Here is a 27,327-nt window from a genome sequence, read left to right as displayed (position 1 = left end):
GTGGGTAGAGATTTCCAAAGAAGGCGAGCGTGGAATGCGCGCCCCCAGCGGCGCGAAAAAGGCGCGCTTGCGCCTTAGGGCAGTACCCAGGCACGCCTTCCCGCGCTGAGACCCGGATTCAAAACGGCTGCCTGGGGCACTGGAGCGTTGAGGCTCCCGGCGATTTCCTGCGTATCCTGGACTGACGTTCGGTCTGGGTCCCAGCCGCCTGCCCCCACACTCTTTCCTGTGAGCTCCTCTTTCCCACACACACTCTAAACCCGTGTGCAGGCCCCGCCTGTATGGATCCTAAATCTTCTGAACTCTTGACCGGTGTCGTCTCGATTCCACGCCAGCCGCCCAGCGCGCATTCCGGGCCTGGTGCTCAGTGTCCCAGCTCTGGAGGTGACGCAGGTACTGAGCCCCGGGCTGGGCTGAGCTCAGGTGGAGGTCCCTTGCATGAAGCCATTTCGGGTAGTGAATCAGGCCGTAAGTGCTCCATTTGAGTCTTACGATAGTGTCTGATTTTTCCTCACTGGCCACAAATGTCCTGCTGTCCGGTCCGATTTCGCTAGGAGCTTGGCTTGTAGCAGGGTTAACGTTCGGAGCACCATTTTACGCACACTAATGAGTTGATGATTAGTCTTCCAAACTCCCAAGAGGTAGGTACAATAACGACTCCCGTTTTATAGATGAGGGACCCCAGGTGTAAAAAGAGCTCTTGAGCTACCTGCAACTCCCCTCCTGATTGTCAAGGTGGTTCCAGTCATCTATAGACTGGTTACTGAGACCAACCGGCATGGCTTCATCAGACATTTGCATTTCATCATGCAAGCACCTAGTGTATGTGCAAATTTTATAAATACTGGGGCGGGGGCAAAAATATGTATACACATACCTTGTATTCATCTTTTATTATTGGCATGTATTGAGTATTACATTTTAATACAGGTTTTTCCTTAACATGTGTATACATTTTTTGGGCACCGTCTGTATTTACTAAGCTCATTGTACAGGCTCTTCTGAATGACCTCACTTCATCTACAACTCTAGGAGTGAGGTATTAAGGTCATGCCATAGATGAGGAACCTGAGCCCTAGAGAGGTTAAGTAACTTGCTTGGTGTTACCCAGCCAAGAAACTTCAGAGCCAAGATGCAAATCCAGGCAGTCTGATTCTAGAGCCTGCCCTTTTGACCACTGCTTTACTGCTGTCATCACACACTGTTCTCAAGGTAGCCGGAGAGCAAGCAAATACACAGGAAACGAGTGGAATGATCCCTGGGCACTGTTTTCAATTTTTTTCATTGATGTCTCCCCCTCCCCAGGAGCCCTAAAGAGACATTTCCTTCTCCAATCCCCCCCCAAGAATTTTTAATACCACTGATATACTGTATATCTGCTTATGTACTGTAGCCCTTTGGAGGGCCAAATATCTTTTTAATATCTAAGATTTCCCTGCCCCCTTTCCCCCACCAAGAACCAATTTTCACTCCTTTGGGGGCAATATTGTCTCCATGCGTCCCTAGGATAACATCACAATTGACACTACACAATATTGAGAGAATTCCAGTTTGAACACAGTTATGAACTGAAATAAATTCATTTACTCAGTAAGTATTGCTTGTTCAAGTACATGATTGAAACATTGTAACAAAATGTGTAGAAAATGAAAGATAAACTATGGGAAATCCAGAAGTTCCAGAGCAGACAGATAGGGCGAGGCAGGTTATATGCCAGAATGGGAATTGGGGATTGCTTTGTGGAGTGTCTGAGCCTTGAAGGGTAGATAAACAGACCGGGGGAGGAAGTTCCAGTTGAAAAAACAACGTGAGCACAGGCTTGGAACTGGAAAAGGAAGGAAATATTACACGGATATCATTCATGAAAGGTGGGCTGAACAGGAATAGTAGAATATAAAAGTGGAAAAGATTTCCTGGAGAAGGCCAGAAGAGGAGGACCTGGAATGCAAAGCTAAATTTGAACTGTAGATAGTGAGAAAAAAAGCCAGTGAAAGTTTTTGAGCAGGGAGATTAAGAATTGAAGGATAAGATGGACACAAGGACATTACTTAGATTGTCACAGGCGTTTAGGCAACAGGTAAGTGGATTCTGTAATGGCAGAGGAAATGGAAAGGAGAGAATTTAGGTCAGGGGTCTCTAACTCACCTGCAAAAATGGAGGTAATGCAGATAAATGGTAAGAACTGGGTGGGGACTCTGGTGAACCTAGGCAGCCCTTAGCTCCAGCTGATTGTTGTCTTGCTACTAGAGTATTGTCTCTGTAAAAAAAAATCTGACCAAGGGAATCCAGAAATCCAGAATTCTATATTTATTTGCCCATTTTCAGTGTTGGTGTCTAACTTCCAATTTTAAGCACATTCTATGACCCAATCGAGATATGCCTGTGAGCCAAAGGTGGCCATGACTGAACTTGCATCTCTGTGGTGACATAGAATCCACTTGAAAGGAGTAATGTCAAAAACTGGAGGCTCTTTTTGGAAGAAAGTGGTTAAATGGCATAATCACTGAGAAAGGAAAGAGTGCTTCAGCTTCTCTGACCTAATCAGTAACCAAGAGAACAGTGCCCCTTCCTACATTTCCTTACTAAGGCACAAACCACTGGGGGTAATATAGCTGCTACAGTTTCAACACTAAAGATCAGTGATTATAGGTAACAGTGCCAGTTCTTTCTACATCCTGATAAAAACCACCTCTAAGAGTTTTGAAGTAATTTGTTTCCAGACCCAAATTAAAACTGACACCAGGGGCTATGGCAACTCCACCTATCTTCTATACATCCCTTCCCTTAGATGTAAAACTGTTAAGTATTGAACTGTATGTACCCTAATTGAAACTTCTAACTAACTCACCAGCTCACCAGATGTCGTTTACAGTTATTCCTGCCTCTGCCCTCTTTCCCAAAGTTAGAGCACTGTTTCAATACTTCTTGAAGCTCTGCTCTCCGGCTAATCGTCCTCAGCAAGGCCCGTAATCTTTCTAATATTTCCAAAGATACAGGTTCTTTTTTGTTTTGTTTTTTCTCCTTCTGCCTCCCCGTCCACCCCTGTTGTTTCTCAGTCTAGTTGTGTAGGACACAGCTCCCTGGCCCATGCTGGTATTATGAGCCTTGCGCCCACCCGTGTCCCCCCCCCCCCCCCCCCCCCCCCTGCAGTCCGTTGTCAGTCGGTTGCTTACAGCAAGCAGCTCATGGCAGTTCTCACCGGCTGCCAGCCGCTCACTCTGGCTGCTGGCCACTCACACTGGCCACCGGCCGCTCCTGGCAGCACACCGTAGCCCACGGCAACCAGCGGCAACACACAACAGCCCACACTGACCTCAGCAGCTCACACCAACCTCTGGCTCAAGGCAGCCCATCTCCAGGGAGAGCCGTTGTTCACAGTCCTAGTTGTAGGGGGCACAGCTCACTGGCCCATGTGGGAATCGAACCGGCGACCTTGGTGTTAGGAGCATCAAGCTCCAACCACCTGAGCCACCGGGCCAGCTCCAGATTCAGGTTCTTTTCATTAACAGCACCAAAAAAAGCTGGTGGTCTTAGCAGTTGGAGATCACCTGGAGGTTTTTATAACAGACTTATTCTATAATAGCTCCCTGGCTCTGGTTTCCTCCCTTCTCATCCATTCTCTACCTTGCAGCCAGACTGATTTTTCCAAATAAAAAATTTGGTCAAGTCTCACGTCTCAGATCATAGTCCTTCCATATGATCATGTCTCAGATCAGTGCCCCTCCATAGTCTTTAAGCTAAAGTCTAAATCATCAATATAGTGGTTAAAACCCCTGCTTCCTTTGCACGTTTCCTTACTATCCCTCCCTCCCCAAGCTGTGGCCATCTTGCCCACCCACCTTAAACTCCCTGAGGTCATGTCTGGGTAAATCATCTGTGGGGACAGAGTCCCAGAGAGCAGTTTCCAGGCTCTCAACCTCTTGTGGAAAAGTGCTGGCTCGGTTATTAGATGGCTGTCAGCTGTAATCAGATGGCCATCCGCTGTGACTAGTTGGCCATCAGCTGTAATCAGACATTAGCCACTAATATAACTACCGTGGCTAGGCTAGGGGGTTGGTTGGTTGGTTGGTTGGCAGAGAAGCAGACGGCTGCGCATTGTGTGGAACCTGCTTCCTGTGTCTCCAACCCAGCCACCAGCGAGAAAATAGTGGTATGACTCCCCTGTCTATGGCTCCATTGGTGTTCCTTTTGGCCTCACCATATCCTGCGTTCTTATGTGGGGAGCGGGACCAGAGCCCCTGCATGACATCATCATCGCATCCCTATTGCCTAGCAGAATGCATGACACAAAGTAGGACTCAATGTGTATTAGTTTATCTCTATAAAATTTTCAATGATCTTAGTCCAGCCTCAATTCATTGACTACCCTGCTTATCCAATGAGCTGTAGCTACTCCTAAGAGAGGTCTGGGGAGTTTGCTCATATAGCAACCCTGCCCCCATCTGGCGGCAAGAGGCACTGCCTGGCTTAATGGAGGAAGAGATTCAAATGACCAGTGCTCTGCCAGGAACTGGGAGATAAGACAGTAACCTTGGTGGAGGAGAAGGCCCTATTTGATAACAGAATTTCCTGGATGGTGGGGAAATATGACACTGGGGAGGATTAGCCTGGTCTCTGGAGAGATGAAGATGGTGAAGATTGTAAGGACAGGCTTACACGCTGTATTTGTGGACCTGAGTGAGGAATGTATGGGGAGTTGATACAGGTAATATCAATCCTTAACCTTTTGGCTAAGATCATATAATATCTGTTCTTATCAGTATAATATCTGATGTGTCCTCCCCCCGAGGACAATGTACTACATTGATTTTGGAACAGGAACTTGGTCTGTCTGTTCCACGCACTGACCTGACATTGCAGTATTGCTAGGAATGGTGCACCCCTTTAGTGGTATTTAGTTGTTAAAAGATTTGTTAGCTAGATAGCTTCGGTGGAGTTCTATCTCTTTTTGAAAAATGAACATGATAAATTACGGCAACTGGATTGATTAGTAAAGGATTTGAGTATGGACTTGCAAGAGGTAATATAAACCACGTGAAGCTGTCTAACTAGACTAACAAGCATGCTTATTATTTGAACAACCAGTGTTACTCTAGTAACTGTTCACGTAGTGGCAGGGTAGAACAGTGCTCATCAAACTTTTTGGATTATGCTCCTTCTCAGTAAAGAAAAACACTGGAATACCCTAATATATGAAGGCTTTTTAAAGTATATTGTTCTCTACATTAACAATTATTTGAAAAGGAGGGAAATTTTTTAAAGGGTGAGATATAAATAGAAGTTCAAACATTTTCTTTATAAGTCATTGTGTTGATTAAGAGAGTGGCTAGAGTCACACTGTCTGGATTTGAACCCTGGTTCACCTTATTTGAACCCTGGTTCATGCTTTCGGATGAAGGCCAAGTCCTGTTGTCTGTTTTGTTCAGGGCTTCTTTCACGGTGGATGCTTTTTTTTTTTTTTTTTAAGGAGGGCGCAGCTCACCGTGGCCCATGCAGGGATTGAACCAGTAACCTTGGTATTATTAGCACCATGCTCTAACCAACGGAGCTAACCAGCCACCGCATGGTGGATGCTTTTTGGTGGACATTAACGTGTGATGCAGAAATCTTCCTGCTCTGTGTACACTCCCAAATGTCCATGAACACGCCTCCACCCCAGACCTCACTGCCTGTGTCTTCCAGTCCTTTTCCTTTCAGGCCTCTAATCAGATGGACAGGCCATTGGCCATCACCCTGGAATGTGTATGTATTCTCACCTAGGGCTATTTCTTCTTTTACACAAAGTAGATCATCAGGAGTACTGCTGGCAGATTTTCCCTCTTTGCTATCTTTGAAGACCACTTCTGAATATGACTGTTGTCCATTTTCAGCTGGCACCCATAAGTTACCCATCTGTAAATCAACTCAGGCCTTTACTTCCTTCCTTAGCAGGTTATACGAGACACCCCATAGGATCATGGGTGCTTTTACAAGTATGGTTTGTAACACGGGGGTCTGTGCTATGCAGTTTGCTTGTGTCTTCTGGTTCTGCTTAGTCTTGATCCCAGAAGTACCACTTCATCTTTTGAAAGACTGCTGCTGAGCTGGTCTGACTTTCTGACTTGATAGGTACAACTCATAATGGGGGCAGTTCATGGTCACTTGGTGCTTCGTAATCAAGTGTTCCACTAGTATGCCGAGAGCTGTTCCTCAAAAGGCATATAATTCTCCATTGTGGATAACTTGGCCCTGCTCTGGAATCTCAGGCACCTGCTGTTCCCATTGGCACTTGCCATGAGCTCCACAGTGCATATTTTTTCACCACTGATACGTCCATTCCATTAGATCTGTTGGATTTTATGGCCCGAGTGGCAGGACGTCATGCACTGCAGCTTGGACTTGCTCAGAGCCATTTTCTGTCTGGGCTGCGCTCAAAGTTGGCTATATCAAAGGTGATATAGCAGACCATGTCACCTGCTATATAGGTGGGAGCTATACTATACCTCCAGGTGTGCAGGTGATAAGTATCACCGTCCATGCATCCTTTCTGTTTTTAGTGGTGGTGCTAATCTCTGCTACCTCGTTTCCCTGGAAAAGAGACCTAACCGGACCATCAGCTCTAATGCATCTTTTGGAGCAAAAATTAATATAAGACACAGTCTTACATAATACCAGTTATACTATAATATAATATAATATAATATAATATAATATAATATAATATAATACTGCGTGTGATATAATATAATACCGGGTCTTATATTAATTTTTGCTCCAAAAGATGTATTAGAGTTGATCCTCCGGCTAGGTCTTCTTTTCGGGAAAACACAGTAATCCCTCGCCCCCTCTCCCCAGTATGTGTTAATTGCTTTTCATTTACTATCATCGCTGAAAGGTGAGGGTGGAGATTTCTACTTTGCCTTTTCCACCGTGACAGGTCTTACTTCTTCGGCCAAGGATCCAATGTAGGGGTTGCTCCAACTCCTAAGTATAGCTATCCCATTAAACCCTTGGGGACTGAGGAAATTACTGGATACCTGTAAGTCCCTATTCTAATGGGAATTATGCTGACACTTTGGGTCTTCAGGCATCAATGTTAGCTCAGATCCGGTGTCTAAAATCCTCAAAATATTTGCACATTCTCCTTTACTAAATATATAGTCACACCTGAGTAGATGATGAGTTCCCTTTAGGGAAGAACTAGTAGAATCATCATAATTTCAGGATGCTTACTAAAGAGGACTTGGTTACCTCTTTAGTAACTGAATTTTGGACATGAAAATCGGCTCAGACCCAGAAACTGAGGAAGAGCTCCTGACTGTTTATTGTGGTGACCCCCTTAGCCTTCCGCTCCTTTCTTCAGGTTGTAGGTGTACAGCAGCATCCTCCTTGGTTCCCCGGGACACCATTGTCTGTTATATCCACAACTCTCTGTGGGTTAAGCCCCCATGGCTACCTCTCCAATCTTGCCATTCTTATGGTAATTACAGCTTTCTGTCTTCTGGCAGTTAAGCCTCTATTATACCTGATCTCTAATACAGTAGTACCTCGGTTTTTGAACATCTCCATTGATGAACATTTCGGTTTACAAACGCCATAAATCTGGAAGTAAATGCTTCGGTTTTCGAACACGCCTCGGAAGTCGAACATGTCACGCAACTTCCGCTGAGTGCAAGATCCTGAGGCCTAGCTGTCGGCTGTTTTCCGACGTTTCAGAACCTGAACGGTTTTCCGGAACGGATTACGTTCGAAAACCGAGATACCACTGTACTTGATGATGGTCGGGAGAAGGATGAGTGTCATCCTCACATCTTAAGTAGCTCAGCTCTGTGACTGCCTCTCCTGTCGTCAGCTCTGGCCTGCAGAGGAGAGCCACCACTGGCCTTAGTGATGCTGACGCCCCTCTCAATAGTGCATTCCTGATGGCCTTGTGAATATGGTGTCCTCTGGGCCCTTTTTTGGAACACTGTTCTCTGGTGGGTCACTGGCCTCAAATAATAGTTCCATTCCAGTATGCCCACTTTCCTCAGCCTCTGTATCACTTCCTCTGCCGTCCACTAGGGCATCTCAGGCACATCTATGATACTTCACTCAGCTTGGACTGCTTTATCCAGGCTTCTACAAGCCACCAGAGCAGTGATTTTGCCCCCATCCACAGGCGTCTTTTTCAGGGTGTTAAGTCCTGGGTCCCAAGAAAGTTTCCCTCAAGTCAGTGGATTCTTATCTACTGATCCTTTCCCTGGTCCCCAAGTGTTTAATGGGATTTAATATACTTGGAGTTGTAGTAACCCCTGCATTGGGTCTTTGGCCTGTGAAAAAGAGCTGTAGTGGGAAAGACAAAGTGGAAAGCTTTAAAAGTGCCCTGTCCTGACCAGCAATTTCCTCACCTCCCATTTTCTCCTTAACCCACTGCACTTTAGCCCCTGTACCTGCCCCTCTACTGATACTGCTTTCCCCAAGGCCATTAGTGACCTTTTACTCACTCGGTCCCAAAAGGTGCTTTTCATCTTTCTTCACCTCAATAGCATTTGACGCTGTTGACCTGATCCTTCTTCCTGAAGTGTTCTCTCCCCTTGCTTTCTGGGATACGTCACTCTCCTTGGTTTCCTCTTACTTCTTGACCATTTTCACTGTCTATTCCTTACACATTCTCAGGGTTCTTTCCTGGGTCCACTTGATCTCTCACTCACTATACTCTGCCTAGACCAACTTATCCATTGCCATGGTGAAACCGACAGTTACCAGTACCATGTGTAGGTAGGTATTAGAACATAGAATCTAGAGCTATAGGCTAAATGTTTATAAACTAAATGTTTCAGTTGCTTTGGTTGTCCCATAGCTTGTAGTCAAAGATTAAGAAAATATGTTAGTCACTCGTAGGCAAAGATTATAAAGTATGTTCTTTATGGCCTGAAGACCTGCCTATAAAGCAAGTTCCAGAAAAAATGTTTCAAAGTACACTTTGCTTGATAATAGATAATAGAAAAATGTACCCAGTTAAGCGCAAAATAATGATAGCTTAATAACAATGGTCACAAGACATTTAGTTTCTGCCTTTTGCTTTAAAGATAATGTCACTGATGCACAATCATGAGATGTCTTACAGAACCTTGATTCTTCAGCGCAGTTAGGTCACCCGACCACTATTACGAAGGCACCAGACAAGACGACAACAGGAAGTGAATTAACCAGACTAAGGAAATCCACTGAAATTTACACAAGAATTAACCAATCAGCTTCATCCATGACCCCTAACCCTCAACCCTCAGTCTTTGCCTATAAAAACACTGGATTAAAACCATCGGGAAGTTGGATTTTGAGCACTAGCTCACTGTTCTCCTGGCTCGGCGCCCTGCCAGGAAACCATCTGAATTTCTCCACTTCAAACTCGGTGTTCAGTGTTTGGCTCTGCTGTATGGTGAGTGTGCGGACCCCCTTGTTGGGTAACAATGGCTTCGTTTACCATATATATTCTGCCATCTCTGCCCAGGATCTCCTGGACTGCAGATCCATGCACCTGTCTGCCACACGTCCTCACTGGGGTGGCCCATAAATAGCACAGCTCAACTTGTCCAAAACTGAATTCATGTTGTTTCCCCACAAATCTGTTCCTTCTCCACCATGCCCTCTTTTACTCAATTGTCTACACCAGAATTGTGGTCATTATCCCCATACTATAAATGCCCTCCTGCTCAAGGAACATCCTTGTATTGGAACAAGCTGGGTTTATTACTTGTTAGAGCGAGGAAGAACACACACCAGGGGGAACCAGGGTGTGTCTTAGTAAGAGGGTGTTAGAAAGAACTTATAGAATTTGGGCTGTGTTAGGTGCTTTTGGGGAGGGTTTCAGCAAGTGGGGCTTTACTTTGGAGGGGATGTTTTCAGGAAGTGGGATCATTTTATTATTCGATATCTTCCTAAGTTTTATCTGGAAAGAGGGAAGACTAGAATGAAGCTAAAGCTATGATTGCTAAAGCAGCATCAGTCACTCATACTAGCCACGTTAGGGAGATGTTTGGAATTTTGTGATTTGGACACTGTTCATGTTTTGGTCTGTGTTTAGACATGTTTATGGAATGGTCTCGTTTTGTCTTAACCCATCATGACCTCGGAGGGGCCTTGTCCGATGCTGACGATCTGGGAAATTATGTTCTACAGGAGGACATCAAGGCCTGGGAGTGAGTGGCAGGCCAGCTTCTGGATGTCAGCAGCTGCTTTTCTCTTTCTCAGGACTCTAGTTCAAGCCATGCACCCCCGGATTTCCGCTACAAATCCCTAATCCCTGGCTCTGACTTGACCTGCTTCTAATCTGTTCTCTACATTATAGCCAGAGAGATCTTTCTAAATAAAAAAATCTGATCTTTTCAGCTCACAATTCTCATCGCTCCCCCTTTGCTCTTAGGTGAAAGTCTGTACCTGTCGACAGAGCCATCAAGGCCCCGGTGCCTTTTTCAATTTCAATACTACCACTCTATTCCCTCCCTTGCTCTCCTTGACCCCTTTCCTGCATAATCTCCCCGAGGTCAGAAATCTATATATCTGTATCTATATCTATATATCTATATCTGTATAATCGGTATCTGTATAATTTATTATTTTATCCCCATCACGTAGAACAATGCAAATCCCGATAATTTATTGATCGCCTGACCTATGCTATGATGTAAACTCCTGAACAGGTTGCTGGGAGAAATACCTTTGAACTGTAGACAGCGTCTAACAGGAATCTCTTAGAAGATGGAAGCCCATTGGGGCGTTTTTCTCAGGGAGCCGCTCTGCCCCCTCCTGGCCGCAGGAAGCACTGCCTCTATTAGATGAGCAGAGATGCTCCAGTGAGCAGTGCTCCGCCCGGAGCCAGGAGGAGGACGACGTTCATCTCTGTGGCACAAATTCAGTGTGAGAACAGAATTTCCTTATTTCCTAAACTGTGGAGGAATGTGCCATTGGGAAGGATTAGACTGGTTGGGGAGAGTTGAAAATGAGGCATTTTATAAAGAACAGCTCTCAGGCTGCTTTTGTTGTTTTGAGTGGAATTTATGGAAGCAAGGCCTGATAGGAATCTTAATTGTAGGTTGTTTCTTTGGTTTTTGGACCAAGATCAAAAATGGTATCTGTTCTCAGCATTTAACATCTCATAAATTAGCTACCTGAGGACACTTTATCAAGTGGATTTTTGACACAGGGCGATTAAGTGACACTTGCTCCATCCATTCCACAAATCAACCTGATACTGCAGGACTTCCACGAGTGGCGTAGTCTTCCCTTTTGGGATAGATGTCAGTTGAAATGCAGACTGTTGGCGTTCCACAGTATCTTTTGTTTTTTGTGGGGGAAAAATTGAGGTGAACGTACGATTTCCCTTTTTTTTAGCGTTATATTTTTGACATGTTTTGCCTGTCTTTAAGATTTAGTCGCTTACATAGTATTTTCTTTAGAAATGTTCTACAAATTATTGTGTCCGTTAATGATAGGCCATTTTCCAGTTTTCTAAATTTTTACTACTATAACCAGTGCTGCAATGAAATCTTTTGTATGTTGCCTTGTGTGTATGTGTGAGAGTTTCTCTGGGGTCTGAATTTAGGAGTGACATTGCAGGGTAGTGGCTATGAGTACTTTCAATTCTGCAGGCTGTTACACATTGCTCGCCTAGAGTGTTGAACCCATTAATGTTGCCACTTACGCAGTTTCATGTCCTTAACGTCACTTGGTTCAGTCAGATGTTTTAACGTTGCCAATCTGGACATGAAATTATATTTTGTTATGATTTTAATTTGCATTTTACTAATACAGTCATGTAATCTTTCAAGAGTTCACTGGCCTTTCTTTTGTGAATCCAATTTTATGAATTGACTGTTTCTATTCTGTAAAATTTTTTCTTACTGGGTCATTGTCTTTTCCTCACTGATTTTTCATCATACTTTATATTTTTTTATACAAGACTATGAGTTGTTGTTGTTTTTTTTAAAGATTTTATTGGGGAAGGGGAACAGGACTTTATTGGGAAACAGTGTGCACTTCCGGGATTCTTCCAAGTCAAGTTGTTTTCCCTTCAGTCCTAGTTGTGGAGGGTGCAGCTCAGCTCCAGGTCCAGTTGCCAGTTGTTAGTTGCAGGGGGCGCAGCCCACCATCCCTTGCGGGAGTGGAACCGGCAAACTTGTGGTTGAGAGGACTCGCTCCAACCAACTGGGCCATCTGGCCACCCAGGAGCTGAGCGGCAGCTAATTAACTTCATTCTAGTTGCAGAGGGTGAAACTCGCTGGCCCATGTGGGAATTGAACCAGCAGCCCCGTTGCCCAGAGCTCGCGCTCTAACCAATTGAGCCACCCGTCCGCCCCAAGACTATTAGTTTTGTTAGTTCAGATACCTTTTAACATTTGTGATTTGTCTTTTCAGTTTGTTATGGTCTCTTGTGATGCATAGACTTTTCTCTTTGAATGTTGTAGAATTCATCAGTTCTTTTTTTAATGATTTGTGCTTTTGTGTCTTGTTTAAGAACTCTTTCTTTACCTCACAGTCAGAAAGATATTCTTATTTTCTTCCAAAACTTTTAAATATTTGCTTTTCATATGTAGGTCTTTTAATCACTTGGAATATATTCTTGTGTTTGGTGTTAAGTAGTGATCTTATTTTATTTTTTTCCAGCACCATTTGGTGAATAATTAATCTTTGCTGATTATAATACTTCTCTATATATCAAGGTTTCTAATACTCATGGGTTACTTTATGGCTCCCTATTTTGTTGTGTTGGTCCATTTGTCCATCCCTGTGCCTTTAGCATGCTATGATTATTACTTTGGCAATATAACATGTTTAGTCTAGGGTAGGGTTTGTCTTTAAAAATATTTTTACTATTTTTGGCCCTTTCCTCTTGCCCACAAATTATAGAACCATCTTACAAAGTTCCCAAGAACAGATATTAGGATTTGTATTGGAATTGCAGTGGATTTATAGATTATTTTGGGAGCATTCATTTATGACATCAAATCTTTCTATTCATGAATCCGTGATATTCTCCTTTTGGTCTTTACACTTGCTATTCCTCACCTAGAAAACTTTCTTTCTGACAGCTCCCTTGTTCCCTCACCTCCTCTGTTCTCTACTCAACTGTCACTTTATTGGAGGTGCCTTCCCTCAGTAATGTCTCCTTACCCTATTTTATCTTTTCGTAGCACTTGTAGTCATTTGACATACATGTTTGTGTATATATATATATATATATTTATTGTTTCTCTTCTACTCAGTGGAGGTAAGCTTCATGAAAGCCGGGACTCTTCCCTTGCTACATCCCCAGCTTATAGAACAGTGCCTGGTGTATAATAGGTACTCAGTATTTTTTGTGTGGATGTATTTCTGTAGAATATTATCCTTTCCTTCATAAATAAGTTATCTATTTACTGTTAGATTTAATCTTAGATCTCAGTTTTTGTTGCTAGTATAAATGGCAACTTAAACATTGTTTTCTAGTTGTTTGCTACTGTTGTACAGAACAGAATTGATTTTTTGTATATTGTTCTGTGTCTAGTATTTTATTGAACTCGCTTATCCTACATAGTTTATCTGCAGATTCAGTTTGATTTTTCTGTATAGAATTTTATTTTCTGGAAGTAGAGAAAAACATTTATTAGATTGGTGCAAAAGTAATTGTGGTTTTTGCAATTATTTTTAACCTTTTAAACTGCAGTTACTTTTGCACCAACATAATAGTTCTCAACTTTTTTCCCAAATCAAATGTTAGTTATCTATAAAAGTGTTTTGTAAATTACTGATATTACTATTTCAAAGAAAACGGGTACATAGGAACTCAGTTCTAATGCTGCTCTCTAACTTGAGAATGAAAAGGGACCCAACTTGCTATAAGATCCATTTTCCTTAAATTTCTGAATTTTAAATCAACACCTTTAAAAGGACAAATTTTTGTTCAAGATTACTCACTATTTTCATGGAAGAGTGATAGCCAGAATGTAGATTTCTGCTGTTTCATAATGCCTCTAAATGTCTGCATTTCTGTAGCTATTTTTTACCTTCTCTGTTCAGTGTAATGAATAAGAAAAAGCTTTCTTAAATAACATTTCTGGATTTGAGTGCAGTTTACCCAGGGTCTGTAAGAAGAATCTGCTCTTACTGCCTGTTTACTACCACTGTGTTTCCCCGAAAATAAGACCTAGCCAGACCCTCAGCTCTAATGTATCTTTTGGAGCAAAAATTAATATAAGACCTGGTATTACATTATATTATATATTATACCCAGTCTTATAGTAAAATAAGACCGGGTCTTATATTAATTTTTGCTCCAAAAGACGCATTAGAGCTGATGGTCCGGCTAAGTCTTATTTTCGGGGAAACATGGTATGATCTGTTTTCTGCACAGAATACTTCTGTGTGGGTTTTCTACACCAAGCAATTCTCCAATTCTGTGCGGACACCAGTTAGATGTCCTACAATTTAATTCAGATCTGAAACTAACTAGCTGGAGTTTGCACAGACCCCAAGAGAGTCCTATAGACTGTCCTACAGACTGTCTCCCCACTTCAGATGCCAGCCGTAAGTAGTGGGTTCCCAGGTTGCCCACACTTTTATCGGAGTTGGCTACAAATAGGGGTCCCCACAGCCTCCTCCTCAGGTTGGAATTTGCTATAACAGCTCATAGAACTCAGGGCAACTAAATATTACTAGTTTATTATAAAGGATATGTAAACATAAGAAAAATCCAAACCTGTAGAGAAGTTGAATGAGTTTATTTGAGCCAAACTGACGATAATTGCCGGGAAGCAAAATTTCAACAGATTAAGAAAATGCTCTGGAAAATGGCAGTTTTGCAGCTTATTTTATTTTGTTTATTTTTATTTATTTATTTATTTTTAAAAGGAGGGCGCTGCTCACAGTCGCCCATGTGGGGAATGAATGGGCAACCTTGGTGTTATCAGCACCACGTTCTAACCAACTGAGCTAACCAGCCACCCCCTCACGGTTTATTTTATACATTAGAATCAAAGGAGACCTACGTAAAGGTTACTTGAAATCCATTGGTGGTAGATTAAGGGGGTGGGAGAAAGCAAAGTGGGGACATTTCTGGGACTGGATAAAAGTAAAATGGAGAGACACATACTTCTTTTACCTTGGCCACAGAATAGTTCATTAGTTAATAATTAACATTTACAGCACACGGAAATGGTATTCAGGGAACAAGATAACAATGGGGTTCTATGGTCTCTGCTGTGGGTTGTGCCCTGAGGGGTCCGGAAAAAGGGATTACTCTGACATTCCAGGGGTATGTTATCTTAGAGGCAAAAAGACAATAGACAGGTTCACTTAAGGTAAAGATTGACGTTTGTCAAGGAAGCCACAGGCCAAGGATGTGACTACCGGCCATGGCTTGTTTTTAGTTAGGAATTGTTATGTTCAGACCATCCTATGTGGTTAATTTCGGTCTCTGAGTTTGTAGGGCCTGTCATGCTGGCCTCCCCTGAGCTTGTCAGGTTTAGTATGTGGCCCCTTTTATATCCACAGATCTTATAAAAGATACAGATGCATAGCCAGATGAAGAGGTACATGGGACCATGTGTGAAAGAGTTCCAAACAACGGAGCTTCTGACCCCGTGGACTTGGGGTGTGTTATCTTCCTGCCACAGGGATGTGTTAACTAACCTGGAAGCTGTCCCAACTCTGCTGTTTAGGGCTTTTATGGAGGTGCCATTACAGCAGGCATGACCCATGGCCACTGATGATTCCCTCAATCTCCCACCCCTCGCCCCTCTCCAGTGGCCTAATTCTAACCTAATCACCATTTGTTCTTGAAAGTTCTAACCTAATCACCATTTGTTCCTCTGGCTACCAGCCCCTACCCTGGAGGTATCTAGGCTCTCCCCACCCTCACCTGTCAGCTTATTAACATACAAAATGACACTCCTACTACTCTAGAGATTCCAAGGGTCTTGGTCTTAGAAGTTCTGTCTGAGACCAAATATTAGAACAAAAGATGCTCCCATCACCTCTACTGCTCTAGGAATTACAAGGGTTGTTAGTAGCTCTTGTGCCAGGAAAAAGGGATAAAGATCAAATGAATATATAGACATTTCCCAAATTACGGTGTTTCATCTTAGGATTTCCCCACTTCACAATGTTGTGAAAGCTATAAGAATTCAGTAGAAGGGCTAGGTTAAACTAGGATGTGTGGTAGCTTAGGTGTATTAAATGCATTTTCAATTTATGATATTTTCAACTTAATGATGGGTCTCTTGGGATGTAACCCCACCATAAGTTAAGGAGCATCTGTATTTCTTACATCACAATATCACAGCCTGGAATTGTAGTACCTCTGGGAATATGTGCTATGGGGAACTTAACAATAGTTAAAAAAAAAAAAAAAAAAAAAAAAAAAGCTTGTTAAGTGGGGCTGTGGTAATCATGTAACAGTTAGTCCCTATCCTAGTAGGGTCTGGGTCTGCAACAGTTTTGTTCTCAGATTGGTTACATTCTAACTAGCATTCCATTTAGTGTTTCAATTTCTATTTTAAAAGAGAAAAGAGTTTCCCTTCTTAGTGATGTGCTTCACTTTTTAAAAATTTTTTCTTTAATTTCTCTATAGTCCAATTTTTTTTAGTTGGTGTTGAAATTAACCACTTTAGTTGCAGAGTGGTTATTTCAAATGCAGACTTCTATTACTCCATGCCTAAATGTCTTCTCAATGTTGTATACCCCTTTTCCACCTTATTGAATACAAAAAGTATTTTAAAAACGTAGTCATCTGCTTCTTTATATGAAGGCCCTAAGAAGGGCCTATAATTGACATGAAAGGAGAATAGGTTGGGACAGGGGCAGGTGTGGGCGGGGTTATTCAAATATTGAGTTACTTGTAGCCAAGGAATAAAGGGAAAATTTATGTTCAAGAAGCACAAATTGAAATCTAAGATCACAACTTCTCATTATGTGTCTTTATGATTGTATCTTTGGAAAGCTCTGGTAACATTTAGCCATTTTGGATGCTTACGTCCAATTTATTTGAGTACCAGATACTTTTTCGATGGTGCATTTATTTCTCTTCTCCTAAGAGAGGGTCTTAGTTGCATTTCCTTGACTCTTTCTGGCTTTTACCCCCCTCACCCTCCATAAGACAAGGCTCTTCTTTAGCTGCCCATGTCCCTCCTGCAGGATTTGTAATAACAATATTATTCCAACATCAGTTCTTCAAATAACAGCTGCCAAGTCAGTCCCTTTGGTTGGGATCTGCTTTAATCTCAGCTGCACTCTGACTGCACTCAATTCCTTAACGTCAGCCATCATCCTTTTTTTTTCAAATGGCTAAACTGCTTCAGGCTGATGGGTATTGTGAGAGCAGAGCCTGAATGTTTTGTTTTCGTTTTTCCCCTGGGTCTTTGGAATAATGCCCTTGGCTTTGGCAGAATTGCTGGGTCTGCCGGACAGAGACAGTCTCCTGACTTTCTAAGTATCCTCCCGTCTTTGCTCTGTCTTTGGAAATCCTTTACACATGGCAGGAGTGGGGGGATGGGGGGGAATAACGTCCTTTTCTTATCACCAAGATCAAGTAATCCTCATCTGTTAGGAAATATGTGCCATGGATTTTTGCAATAGTGAGTTGGAAAGAATTTCTCTTGGCCCTCTGCGTTTCAGGGCCCCACCCCATCTGCCTGCTGGAGTGGGAAGTACTGAGGACTGTGGCCTCATATGGTCCTTCTTAGCCTCTGGACTGTTGAACTCCTTTTTTTTTTCCTTTGCTTTGTCTCAGCTTCTCTTAAAGCAGGGGTGTCCAAACTTCTTTCATCATTTTTTTACCAAGGGCCATATGCGCTAAAATACACAAACAGCCGGGCCACTCACTAGAGGTGAAGTACGTATTGCCTCACCTGGTTTATTTAAGTAAACTAAATATATTTTTGGAATTTGCTGTGAGCCAATTAAAAATGGATTGCAAGCCACAGTTGGCCCGCGGGCCGCAGTTTGGACACCCGTCTTAAAGGCTCAATTCTTTTTGACAAATTATATAGTTTGCATCCCTATAGTAAATTTTGTTTTATATTTATCAACATTCATTGTAGGATCTGAGGCTCTGTAGCCACCTTCTGCCCTTTTTCTCTACAGTTGCTTTTCTGTCCTCCCCTTACCCCTGATTTAGTACTTTGCTTTATTTTGGTTGAATAGTTATATATGTTTTCGTTTCCTTTCCTGCATAAACAGCTTCATCTTGATATTGTTTAAATTTCTTTTCACTTTTATCCCTTTATCTTCACATGCTACTTTTGTTGAATTGTCTAAGAAGGGAAATATTTGGGTTTGATAGTTCTTCCACTCATTTATGAAACAAGTGCCTACTGTACGCTACCTGTGAGCAGGCAGGTCCTTGACAAATAACACAAGGCCCCTGCCGCATGTTTTGAAGTGCAAACAGACTCAGACAAGGAAACATAATAAACAAATGGTACATGAATTTTAGCAGAGGTAGGTGCACAGTGGATGGAAAGTAATTCTTTTGGGGGAGTTGAGAAAAGCTGTCATTTGAGCTGTCTTGAATGAATAGGAGCTTGCGAGGCAGAGTGGCAGAACAGGAAGGGCAAAACACAGAGGGAATGGCACGAACAAAGACGGAGAGGCCTGACAAAGCCAAGTGTGTTGTGAGCTTGGCAGGTGTTCGAAAGCTGATGTGGCTGGAGGGTGGTCCCTGTGGCAGGTGTGGTGGACGATAAACTGGGAGGTAAGTTGTTAGCTTCTTGATCCCAGGCGGAAGGGATTGGCTTTATCTGTCTGGGGCCATGGGGGCTGAGTGAGATACTGGATTCCTGGGGGGGTTATGTTGGGCCATCTCAAAGAGAGCTTCTGACCTCACAACTCGCAACTTTGAGCTTTCATGCCGGGGATGAAGTCTGTGCAGAACCCGTTTGGCACTTATCTGCATGCCCGGGGCACCTTGGACGTCTTATCATCATCCAGCACTGGTCTGAACTCCAACCTCTACCCACTTGCTTGCCCCCCTCTAGGAATTGGCTTTCCAAGGGTCGGGGGAGGTGTGGGCTTTGAGATGAGGAAGGGGATGGCAGAGGATGAGCCTTTCACACCCTTGGCTCTCTTTTGGCATCCATTCTCATCTGTTTCTTCAGATTTTGGCTTCTGCCTTTTTCCAAATACACAGCCATCTTGGCTTCCAGCCCAGGTGGGAGACGGAGAAAGAACTTCCTTCCTTCAGCTCCTCTCTGAAAATAACCCAGCTGGCACTGCTCAGGAACAACAAGTTCCTGAGATTTTGGCACCTCACGGTGTTAATGTCCAGCCGTCCCTGCTGTGAACCTTGTCTCTGCCCCACTTACCCTCAATTCAAGGATCTCTGTGGAGGGAAGCTGGGTGGCCTTCAAGGCCTCTGCAGTACCAGCTGGCTCCAGGACCCAGCATAGTGAAGTGCTGGGGATGTAGGGGAACCCTGGCGGCCTGGGGAGACGGGAATAATCTGTGAGGGGAAAATAATAATTTTTCCCCTGCAAGGTGGGGAAAGAGTCTAACCATGGCATCTTCTGATGTGTCGTAGGACAAAGGTGGATGCCTCTAACTGAGGCCAAGCCCAGGAATGTTTTTGCTACAGCCCAGAGGTTGTCTATCAGTCTCTCAGGGATGTGGAATTGCTAGCTGCCGGACATCCTGGCGCCAGAAACTGGGGGTGGGGTAGGGTAAGACCGGCAGTGGCAACAACTCTCCTGCCCAAACAGATTCATTGTAAAACATCATGGGGAAGACTGGATTAGAGTTAATTCAATCAAGTTAAAGCATTGTAGTGGGAGTTCCATAAATAGTTGCAGTCTGATGAATTGAACTGAATTCAAGGTGAGTCTTGAGGGACGAGTGGGGGTAAGCCCTCCGCGCAAGCGGAGGTCTGGTGCCAAGTCCCAGAGGCCTGAGAAGACAAGCCTCGGTGGGGAAAGGGCGGAAGTTGAGTTTGGCTGGCTGTGAGCCGCAAGTGGCCTTGCGAAGTTGGGAAGACCAGGCAGGCGGTGGCCTGAGTGCTGGGCCAAATGGAGTATAGTGTCCGAGTTAGTCACCAGCCTTCAGAGTGGGCGAAGAGGGGCCTCGTGACCCCCGCGGTGCTGGACGTCCCCTCTCCGCCCACTTTCCGGTGGCCGGAGGGATCAGAAGGAACCTGGGGCGGGACAAATCGCAGAGCCCGCCCATCTAAAGGTGGCTCGGTGCTCAGCCTTTTTAGCATCCGGATCGAAGGAACCTTAGGGGTAGAGGGTTTCGAGATGAGGAATTAGACCACACAGCAGTCGGAAGCCTGTTCCAGACATAATCCCCCTTCCGCCGCCTACCCGAGCGGTCCCAGAAAGAGCAATCCCCGACGTTCCTCTTTAAGGGGCGGGCCGGGGCGGGGCTCCCCGCTAGTTCCCCGAGGTCGCTCCTCCCCGCCGCGGAGCTGCACCGGGTGACGCAAGCCAGGGAGATCGTCCGGAGGCCCGGAGGTCGGGAAAGTTGTCCAGCCATTATCTGACCGCAGACTGCGTCGTGTCGCCGGTCCCGCAGGCACCATGAGCCAGGACACTGAGGTGGACATGAAGGAGGTGGAGCTGAACGAGCTTGAACCCGAGAAGCAGCCGATGAACGCGGCATCGGGGGCGGCCGTGGCCCCGGTCATGGCGGGCGGTGCCGAAAAGAACGGTCTGGTGAAGAACAAGGTGGCCGACGACGAAGCGGAGGTAGCCTCCAAGTTCACGGGCCTGTCGAAAGAGGAGCTGCTGAAGGTGGCGAGCAGCCCCGGCTGGGTGCGCACCCGCTGGGCGCTGCTGCTGCTCTTCTGGCTCGGCTGGCTCGGCATGCTGGCGGGCGCCGTGGTCATCATCGTGCGGGCGCCGCGCTGCCGGGAGCTGCCGGCGCAGAGCTGGTGGCACAAGGGCGCCCTCTATCGCATCGGCGACCTTCAGGCCTTCCTGGGCAGCGACGCGGGCAACCTAGCTGGTGAGCGTGATGTAACCCCACCCCCCACGCCCCACGCGGTGCTCCCTGGTTTAACTGGTCACCGGCTCTGATCCCGTCCCCAGATTGACTCGGACGGTACCCCCCTCACCCCCTACCCCAGTATGGCGCCCGCTCTCTGGGACGTAGGTCCTCCTTTCTTTCTTTGAGGGAACACTCCTCCTCCCCCCCCCCCCCCCCCCCCCCCCCCCCCCCCGTCGCTTTGCTTTAGCAACTCCAAGTCTGGAGATCCAGCCTTACCCCCAACACTTAGCCCCAAGGAGAGGAGCCAATAGGCGAGATCAGGGGACTCTCAGACTGGCTTCACTTTAACCCCCTTCCGCATTTCAGGCCTCAACGGGCGTGTCGATTACCTGAGCAGCCTGAAGGTGAAGGGCATTGTCCTGGGCCCAATTCACAAGAACCTGAAGGATGACGTCAGTGGGACCAACTTGGAACAGGTCGACCCCACTCTTGGCTCCAAGGAAGATTTTGACAGTCTCCTGCAGTCGGCCAGGAAAAAGAGTGGGTGTCCTGGCGTTGAGGTTGGCAAGGAAGCAGCTTCTTGGAAGGGCTTGGCCTTCTGGCCAGAGGAAAGGCAGGCTAGGGTTTTTGTCTGCTTTACTCCTGACTGACTGAGTGTGCCTAGGGCAGGCACAAAGGAGGTTTGTTAGGCTGCAGCTAAAATGGATTTGTCAAGTGCTTTAGAGACCTTCTACTTAGCTGTGCAAGCATTTCACTTCTGGGCTCCCGCGTCCTTGTTTACAGAATGTAGGCTTTTACCAAATCAATGGTTTTTAAACTTGAAAAGAGTGGATCCTTTTGAAAACAAACAAACACATAAAATCTTGTCTTACTTTAAAAGGGTTCACATTGGGGGTGGGAGCCCAGGGCCCCGTAGCTCAGCCTTCTCTACAACCTTCCCTAAGATGTTAAGGCCTCTCCTAGCTCCTATCTCTGTTTGAATACAATGAGTTTTGCCAGGGTTCAAATCTGAGCTTTTGTACCAAGTAGTACAAAAGATACACTTTACAGACTTGTATTTGTTGATTTCCTCCTTTCCCTTCACCTCAAAGTCTTTCTCACGACTGCTTCTTCATCGTTCTAGGCATCCGGGTCATTCTGGACCTCACTCCCAACTACAGGGGCCAGAACTCATGGTTCCACCCCTCTCAGATTGACACTGTGACCACCAAGGTGAAGGTGAGTGTGCTGGGTCTGTGCTGGTCCTTTCACAGCAAGCCCTGTAAACCTAGCCCGGATTCAGCTGCGGGGCTCTTGCTCCTTTCAGCCTGCTCCTCCCACGTAGGCCAGCAGTGTACCCCTGTTTTTGCTTGTTCCTTTTATGACCGCTCATTTTTCTTATTTCCTTGACTCTGGTGGTGAGCGTGCCAGGAAGGGAGCTTCTCAGATGTCAATCTGGGCTTGATTTTCCTTCTTTGTGGGAGAGGAAACCCTTTCTCAGTGGGTATCCTGTCCTGACCGGTTTCCCAGTTCTCGTTTGATGTGTTTTGGAATGGAGCCCAGTCTGAAATTTTAAGCACTGGGGTCTTTCTGTGTGTCTGGGACTTTGCCAAGTATTTTATATCCATTCTCGAATCCGCTGCATACCCTCATACATACCTTCACTTATGTACCCAAGCAAGGTCCCTGTCACTGTCCGTTTCTGTAAATGAGGGTTCTAAGGTTCAAAGGGCTCGGTGGGTCTGGGATTTGAGGTCCCAGGTAATCTTATTTCTCTAATTCCGCCTTCCCTGAAGGTATTGGCTCAAACTTAATACCCAGCGGGCCAGGAGTGGGGCTTTGAATGTCATCCTAGCTCCTAATGCCTGGCTTCTAGGACACTGATCAGTTTGGCACGGGTAGAACAAAAATGGAGGCAGACCCTGACACTTTGCTCTTGATTCCCTGATTCTGAAGTAGAATTCCATATTCCCAGCATTTCCAGAAGACCCTTGGGGACTTCTAGTTCATCAGCAAATTGCTGGGAGACTCTTTAAAAGTTATTGATAAAGGAAGTTTTCAGATGTTAATGGCGTGAGGAGAGGTAGCCTCAGAGGAAAAGGGAGAGGAGAGAGCACATGGAACAGAGAGAAAAAGGGAAAATTGGGGCCAGTGGGAGTGGGGTTGTGTTCTATGCCCCAGGAATGCCAGGGCTTCAGGCCTGGGCCTGTTCTGCAGAGCTTGCTATTTCGAATCTTCATCTAAACTGCCCTGGGGCTTTGCTTTGAAAATCGCTTTTTCATGCTTGGCTGTGCTCTGACTGACTTTTTACTCACCCTCCCCCAGCGTCAGGGCACTGGGGAAGGAGTAAGCACCTTTGTCTTGGGATCTTGACTAGCATTTTGAGTCCTGTCTCTGCTGCTCTTTGACTGTGTGGTCTTGGACATCCCTTCTTGCTTCTCTGAGACTGTTTCCTCATCTCTGAAATGGGTACATGTGTTAAGTATTAAATGAAGTTATGTTTACGAACGCTTTCTCTTGGGCCATGTCTGTGGTCGTCAAAGGTGAAGCTGTGTGATTTGCCGTGGGAGGAATGGAAAAGTGAAATGCTATAGCACTGGAAGTGAATGATAGGTTAGAATGAGGGCTAAACCTTTATAATAGAAGTGGGAAAGTGAGACCACTCCAGGCTCTTTCATTCAAGTGACTCTCCCAAGGTCATGGGAAGTGCATGGCAGGCAAGGTGTAGTGTGGGCTGCAATATTCAGAGCCTTTACATCAGAGTGTTAATATCTTTCCTCTTTCTTTTGCCCCCCCTACCCCCACCCCTTTGTAGAATGCTCTGAGTTTTTGGCTGCAGGCTGGCGTGGATGGGTTCCAGGTTCGGGATGTAGAGAATCTGGCGGTAAGGTCCTTTTGCATGTGAGAGGCAGAGCCTGGATGAGAAACTCATCAGGGCCTGGTAGTGTTCTCTGCCCCTTGACTCTGCTTTTTGTCTTCTAGAACGCATCTGCATTCTTGGCTGAGTGGCAGAACATCACCAAGAACTTCAGTGAAGATAGGTGAGTGCCACACTTCTTGTCCCCAGTGCCGCTCCATTGTGGGAGCCCTTCAGTGGAGTGCTAGGCCCCTCGGGAAGCGGGAGCCCCTAGTCCAAAGAACCACCCCACCTCCATTCTTCCTTTCTTGTCCTGTACCAACCGTGACCCCTGCTTTGCTCTCTGCAGGCTCTTGATTGCAGGGACTGAGTCCTCCAACCTTCAGCATATCCTGAGCCTACTCGAATTCGCCAACGACCTGTTGGTGACTAGCTCATATCTGTCAGACCCCAATTTAACTGGGGAGCGTGTGAAATTCCTGGTCACCCAGTATTTGAACTTCACTGACAGTCACTGGTGCAGCTGGAGTGTGAGTACCACAGTGGTGGGAGGGGGGCAGGAGGTGTTTTGGAGGAAAGGGGTGTTGGGAGATGGGTGTGTGGCGGGCTTGGCCGCTCACCTGTGTGCATTCCTGCAGTTGTCTCAGGCGAAGCTCCTGACTTCCTCGGTGCCGGCTTACCTCCTTCGGCTCTACCAGCTGTTGCTCTTCACCCTGCCAGGGACCCCGGTTTTCAGCTATGGGGATGAGATTGGCCTGCAGGCAGCTGACCTTCTTGGACAGGTAGTGTGTGCTGCCTCCGCAGCACAGTGTGGGAGGTCGCATCCTTCCACGATGGTTCTGCGGCTGTCAGCAGACAGACCTGAGCCGTGGGGTGGAACTGCATTTGGTTTCTGGGCAGTCACCTAGTCAGTAGCGGTGTGGCCTTGCCATGGTATGTCACTTCTCTGAGTCCTGGTCAACTCTTCTGTGATACTGGCATTTTTTGTAAGGTAGTTAGGATTAAATGGTGGCTTACTTTGAGATGTAGTACCTGGTACCTGGCAGGTGTTCAGTATGGTAGCCATCATTCATTCCTTCCTTCGTTGGACAGTGGGTACTCTGTGCCCTCCAGGAACTCTTACTTTGGTGGGGGGGCCAGATGAGTAAGAGGAAGACACAGCAGCATGCTGTCACAGGGGTAAGACCATGAAGGCTCTTGCTTAGCTTTAGCCGCAGGCGTGGAGGCTGACACCTGAGCTGCTGTTTACAGAACCAGTCATTCATTCATTCCATGGGGGTTTATAGAGTAATTCCTAGGTGCCATGCGTGGAGATACAGCAGTGCACAAAAGGACTGGAGGTGGTGAAATTAGATAATCAGCTGATGAAGTAAAGTGCCGGGTGCCAATGAGTGCTATGCAAAAGAAAGCAGGGTAAGGGGCCGGGAGGTATATTTTATATTGAGTGGCCACAGAAAACCTGACGAGACAACTGAGCAGAGAGGGAGGTGAGGGAACTAGCTTGTGGCTGTCCTGTAGGCTGGGGACTGTATGCAAGCACCTGGCATAGGAGCCTGTCTTGCTCATCCAGCAGAAGAGAGGCATCAGTGCGGGAGTGTTTGTGTGACCGGGGGTGGGAACAGGAGGGACAGTGGGCCCAAGGCCTTTTCCAAGTCCTGTTTCTCCTGCCTTTCAGCCCATGAAGGCCCCTTTCATGCTATGGGATGAATCCAGCTTCAACACCTCAGGATCTATAAGCTCCAACATGTCAGTGAAGGTAAGGGTTTTAAGTGAGCAGGGCCTGGCCGGCAGAGGGTGGCCAGGGGGCTTGCAGTTTACACCCAGGGGAGTTCCTCATCCCCTCCTGCTGTGTCTTAATCATTTGCAGGACCAGAGTGAAGACCCTGGCTCCGTCCTTACGCTGTTCCGGCGGCTGAGCGACCATCGGGGCAAGGAGCGGTCCCTGCTGCACGGAGACTTCCATACACTATCCTCGGGGCCCAACCTCTTCTCCTACATCCGTCAGTGGGACCAGAACGAGCGTTTCCTGGTAGTGCTCAACTTTGGGGATATGGGACAACCTGCCAGATTAGGGGCCTCCAGCCTGCCCGCCAGTGCCAGCCTGCCCGCCAGTGCCAGCCTGCCCGCCAGGGTTGACCTGCTACTCAGCACCCAGACAGGCCGTGAGGAGGGCGCCTCGCTAGAGCTGGAGCACCTGAAACTGGAGCCCCACGAGGGGCTGCTGCTCCGCTTCCCCTACGTGCCCTGACCGGGACCCACTACCCTTCTCTGCCCCTCCCTAGGCCCTTTGCATTTTGTTTTCCCTCGCTCGCTCTCTTTTTTTTTTACTGTCATAGATTACATATGAACCCCAAATAGGGTGTTTTCTGGCTTCAAATAAAAGACACTCCTACAAGAAGGTGAGGTCTTGCCTTCTCTCCACGGCTCTGTCATGGTAGTGATTTCTCTCCCACTTTTCCCCTCTCCACACCTGGACCTGCCCCACAGTGGTCAGGGCCTGAGAGGTCCATACATCTGCTCCAGCCCAGAGAGGAAGTGGCTTGCCAAGCTCATAGCAGCGTGGAGGTGTTGGGGCTGGGGCCAGCGCCCATGTCCCCTTCCCCAGCGGAGCCGCTGCTCTCCTGGAGGTCTGGGGTCTTGCTGCTGACTCTTTCCTCCTCAGCAGTGGGCTCCAGCCAATGGTGGTCAGTGTTGCCTTTTTTGCAGACTTAGCCTTTCAGGGAGGTAGAGTGGCAGTGGGGTGGCCTGTTTTCTAAGAGTACTTCTAAAGGATACTAGAGGTCATTCATTCAACGGGAATTAATTGTGCACTCAGTATGACCAGGAAATGTTCTAGGTCCTGGGGTTACAGGAGGGAACAAGGTTCAAAAATCCATCTCCTTGAAGCTTAGATTCTAGTGAGAAGACGGATTAGAAATAAGATGAATAAACTTTAGAGTGTGGGGGATATGGTGATAGTGTTCAAAGAGGAAAAATTAAAGCAGGAAAAGGTGGGTGTCTGGGGGTGGAGTTTGCTGTGGGAGCTAGCAGAGGCCTCACCAAGGAGACGTGAATAAAAGGCCTGAAATGAGGGAGTTAACTTGGCTGATACCTGGGGAAGGAGCTTTCCAGTGCCTTGGGGTGGGAGCAGGCCTGACTGGTGAGGATGGCAAGTGTGAGTGGGGAGGGCAGGGGATGAGGTCTAGTTGGCAAGGGGTGGGCAGATGAAGGCCATAGTCAAGTGCTCACAGTTTGTAAGTGGGCGCTGAGTTTGGCAGTTAGGGGGTGCGGTCCTCAGAAGATGGCCCTCCCTTCAGATTCCAGCCGCAAGTTCAGGGTCCCCGTGACTATCCTCAGTGGGTAGTCACTAGAACACCTCACAGAGCTCAGGAAAGCACTGAGATGATAGTTTTACAGCGAAAGGATACACGTTAGGACGAAGCGACCAAAGAACAGATGCATGGGGCAGAATGCAAACCTGAAGCGTGTGAGTGATGGTCCTCTCCCAGTGGAGTCCTGGACATGAGACCTGGTGTGTAACACAAGCAGCCAGGCAGGGACGCTCCCCGGAGCCTTGGGTGTCAGCATTTCTTCGGGCCTAA

General features: G+C 46.3%; 1 protein-coding gene and 1 pseudogene across 3 annotated transcripts; both read left to right on the top strand.

Annotated features, from left to right (window-relative positions):
• Positions 1-183: 183 nt before the first annotated feature.
• Positions 184-26,146, top strand: SLC3A2 (solute carrier family 3 member 2). 3 transcript variants are annotated; one of them, XM_033120610.1, is made up of 10 exons: positions 184-393; positions 20,489-20,928; positions 21,277-21,450; positions 22,034-22,128; positions 23,705-23,773; positions 23,872-23,930; positions 24,096-24,276; positions 24,385-24,528; positions 25,422-25,502; positions 25,614-26,146. In XM_033120610.1, exons 2-10 carry the CDS (start codon positions 20,502-20,504, stop codon positions 25,992-25,994), a joined length of 1,611 nt encoding a protein of 536 aa, XP_032976501.1. In that variant the 5' UTR covers positions 184-393; positions 20,489-20,501; the 3' UTR covers positions 25,995-26,146. The 3 variants fall into 3 exon arrangements, with proteins under 3 accessions (XP_032976501.1, XP_032976503.1, XP_032976502.1); XM_033120612.1 differs by lacking the exon at positions 184-393 and adding an exon at positions 19,582-19,803; XM_033120611.1 differs by lacking the exon at positions 184-393 and having other exon boundaries at positions 20,149-20,928; positions 25,614-26,145.
• On the top strand, positions 4,711-4,885 carry LOC117031366 (uncharacterized; annotated as a pseudogene).
• Positions 26,147-27,327: the final 1,181 nt, after the last annotated feature.

Source organism: Rhinolophus ferrumequinum, chromosome 11 (assembly GCF_004115265.2).
Source record: "Rhinolophus ferrumequinum isolate MPI-CBG mRhiFer1 chromosome 11, mRhiFer1_v1.p, whole genome shotgun sequence".
In the NCBI taxonomy this organism is placed as follows: Eukaryota; Metazoa; Chordata; class Mammalia; order Chiroptera; family Rhinolophidae; genus Rhinolophus; species Rhinolophus ferrumequinum.
This window is presented reverse-complemented; position numbering and strand designations above follow the sequence as displayed.